The sequence below is a fragment of the Condylura cristata genome, unplaced genomic scaffold, assembly GCF_000260355.1.
Source record: "Condylura cristata isolate star-nosed mole 26May11 unplaced genomic scaffold, ConCri1.0 scaffold00008, whole genome shotgun sequence".
Lineage (NCBI taxonomy): Eukaryota > Metazoa > Chordata > Mammalia > Eulipotyphla > Talpidae > Condylura > Condylura cristata.
This window is the reverse complement of record NW_004567109.1, coordinates 13,772,348-13,775,514: the sequence shown is the minus strand read 5'-3', so window position 1 is coordinate 13,775,514 and position 3,167 is coordinate 13,772,348. Positions and strand designations below refer to the sequence as shown.

The following is a 3,167-nucleotide window of genomic DNA, read 5'->3' as shown; positions in this document are numbered from 1 at the left end:
CGGGCTCCCTCTCGCCTCACACAATGGCCGAGGCATGCGGGCCGGGCCTGTACCTGCTCCAAGAGGCTGCTGGCCGACATGGCTCTCGGATCCTCACGGGTGGCGGCGGAGGCGGTCTCCCCTCAGGGCGGAGGCGGCGGCGGATGAGCCCTGGCGGCGGGAGCAGGCGGCGCGGCGGCGGCGGCGGCTTTTGTCCCTGACACTCGGGGGCCTCGGCGGACGCAGCGGAGACTCAGCGCGCGGCTCGGGCTCCGGCTCCGACTCGGCGACGCTCTAGCCCGAGAGCTCAACGCCCGTCTCTATGCTTTTACGCGCGCGCCCGCCCCTCGCAGCTGAAATAAGGGAGCCGAGCGGCGGAGTCGGACGGCGCGCGCGGCGCGACGCTGACTCTCACATTCACTCACCCACGCGGAAGGGGCCTGGCGCGAAGCACCCCGGGAAGGAAGGGGCGGGGCCCCAGCGCCCTCTGGCGGGCTGGAGGAGCGGAAGCGGCGCGTGGGGCTCCCCGCCCCCAACGCCTCGAGATTGGGGCCTAAGAGGGTGGGGGCGGCTGGGGTCGTACGGTGAGGTTTTAGCCAACAGCTCGAGAGAATAGCCTTAGCTTGAGAAACCGCACCGAAAGGGTTTCTTTGAGGAAGAGACCTTTGAAGTAGAAAAGAGATTAAAATAAACCTGATTTAGCTGCAAATGGCACCCCACCAGTCTCTGGAGGGGACCCCAAAGCAGGTTACAGGTAAACTTTGTAGGGGGCGGGGGAAAGAGGAGGGTCTTACCTTAAAAACCTCCCTCCCCAGGGATCTGGCCCTGCAGAGAGTGCCCAGAGAACAAAAACATCCGCAAACTATTTGGTGCCCTGCAAAAGATTTATCCCTTAACATTTCAATGGGAACTGGGGGGGGGGGGCGAAATCTTCAACTTTTTTTAGGGACTTTGCTTACCCATGTGATAATCCATTAAACTGGACTTCATTTACCTTCGTAAAATTTTACTTGTACCTTACATTAATCCAGAGACTCTGTAAATCTATAGACCTCAAAAGGGATTGTCCTTAACTGGAGAAGGAAGGAAATTAAGACTTGGAATGCTTCCTGTGAGTCAGGCTTTGTTATTAGGTGCTTCCAAAAGCTAAAAGATTTTAAACATCCTCAAAATAGCTATCAGTCTCTCTGTTTTATATCAGGGAACACTGGTTAAATCATATACCCAATGTCACAAAGATTAAAGAACCAGGTGTAGTTGACATTAACAGAAAGAAGCATAATAGTCACCTCCACCTCTTAAAGAGAAATTCTATATTCAGGAACCAGAATCCAGAGATTTCAAGAATGGGCAAAAGCATTTTTAATCCAAGGCAAACCAACTCATGTGTGGTTATTTGATCCTAAAACAGCATATATCCTAAGAGCCTTCATTATTGTAAATAGTAGCAAACAGATAAATAATGCACTATTAGGTGTCAACCTGATACTATCCACTCCCTGAATACAGGAGGCCTCTGTGGACTTATAGTAAAATAAATGATAACAGGGCACCTTAGACTTTGCATTATGATTTTGCTTAAAGTGCTTATTCTTTTCTTCCCATAATTACACTTTACAGTTGCAAGGAACAAGGTTAGATACCAAAAGTGATGGACTTCTGGCAGACAGTAAAAAGAAATCTAGTAATACTTATTAAAAGATAATCAGCCAGAAGCCTCTAGAGGAGGAGGGGGTAGTGTAGGTACAGATGGTTTAGAGAAGGATTGTGAGATAACCCTGAACCAACTCTGCATGAGTCAGACCTGCTGCAGGGAGCCTGGAGAAGACTTTCTCAGTGCTATTGTGAACATGCACATGATGAAGCTCCTAGATGGAATTCAAACCTCCGGTGTCCAGTAGTCAGAGTTCTGCCTCTGCATCCTGGAGCACTAACCAAGAGCCAGAGCAACTGCATGGAACAGCAGCCAACTGCAACACAGAGCTTGGACTGACTGGTAGCCTATAAGTTACTCCAGGAAACCTAAGTCAGTGGTAGAGTTTGGGCACTGAGCCAAAGGCCCCAGGCCAAGGACACCTAGCCAATCATGCTGCGCCATCTGCCCTTCAGGCTGCCAGCCAGGATGTGGAGCAGGACTTCAAAGAGGCCTTCATAGAAGGACAGCATTCAGACCTCTGCCCAATGTCTTACGCATGAACTTAACCACTTGACAATAAAGAGCATCCAAGACACCATCATATTTTATTCCAAAATCATAGGCATAACCTTCAAGGAAGACCAAACAACATTAGGCTTTAGATAAGAAATGTAGCCTCTACAAGGTTGGAAAGGAGTTTGAACCCAAAGTCACTTGTACAAAATTCCTGGCAGTCTGGATATTTGCCTGATAACTGAGGTGCCTTTGGAGGAAATGACCCAAAACCACACTTTGTCCCTGTTGAGGAGAGTCCAGTCCCAGAATGGAAACAGAAGGGCCTTTTATGTCCATCTGCTCAGGAGAACCCAATAGAAATCTATTTGAGATTCCAGCCATAGACTCTGAGGCAGGCCCTTCTCCATTCTGTTCCCTATGATGTCATCCTCTCCCTTCTCTGCCAACTGTCACCCAGGCCCATGACCTCCAAAGACTTGAGACTTAGACACTCCACACTTCCTGTTGGGGAGAAGAGGGACTGAGTTGGGTTTAGTACCTGAATATCCTCCATCCAAGCTGCTCCCCAAAATTAGTAACCTCTCAATTAAAACAACAAAAAAGGGTAATTCAGCCAGTTAACCCTACAGCGCAGATACTTATATTTATCCTTGAAAGCTGTATGATACTGTTAGGAAAAGGGTCAGTAGATATAACCTAGAAGGGGCGGGAGTACTAAATACTGGCATCACCTCTAATTTTGCAATGTCAGGTAAATTACTAAGCCTTTCTGAGATTCTCTCCTTTGATAATGAGGATAATAATATTTATCTGACATGTTTGTTACCAAGATAAACCAACAATAAAAACACAGACATTAACGCACAGGGGTTATGAAGCACTATGAAGCTATTGTCAGTCACTGTGACATGAGATCCATCCCCAGGGTGCTGACCCACATGGCACATGGCACGGCAGACCTTTCCTGTCCTGCCTGCTGCTCCCTTCAGCACTGTACTTCAGTGGATCTGCCTATTCTGCTCCCCACTTTGTCTCT

At 48.7% G+C, this 3,167-nt stretch overlaps 1 protein-coding gene and 1 pseudogene across 1 annotated transcript in view; one reads left to right on the top strand and one right to left on the bottom strand.

The window, feature by feature from the left end:
* YTHDF2 (YTH N(6)-methyladenosine RNA binding protein 2) overlaps positions 1 to 590 on the bottom strand; it is a 27,290-nt gene extending 26,700 nt beyond the window's left edge. The window contains exon 1 of the mRNA XM_004678697.1: positions 54 to 590. Coding sequence (XP_004678754.1) covers positions 54 to 80 — 27 coding nt within the window. The 5' untranslated portion in view covers positions 81 to 590. The remainder of the gene's footprint in view (positions 1 to 53) is intronic.
* A 1,475-nt stretch (positions 591 to 2,065) lies between these two features.
* On the top strand, positions 2,066 to 2,552 carry LOC101628994 (annotated as a pseudogene).
* The last annotated feature ends 615 nt before the right edge of the window (positions 2,553 to 3,167 follow it).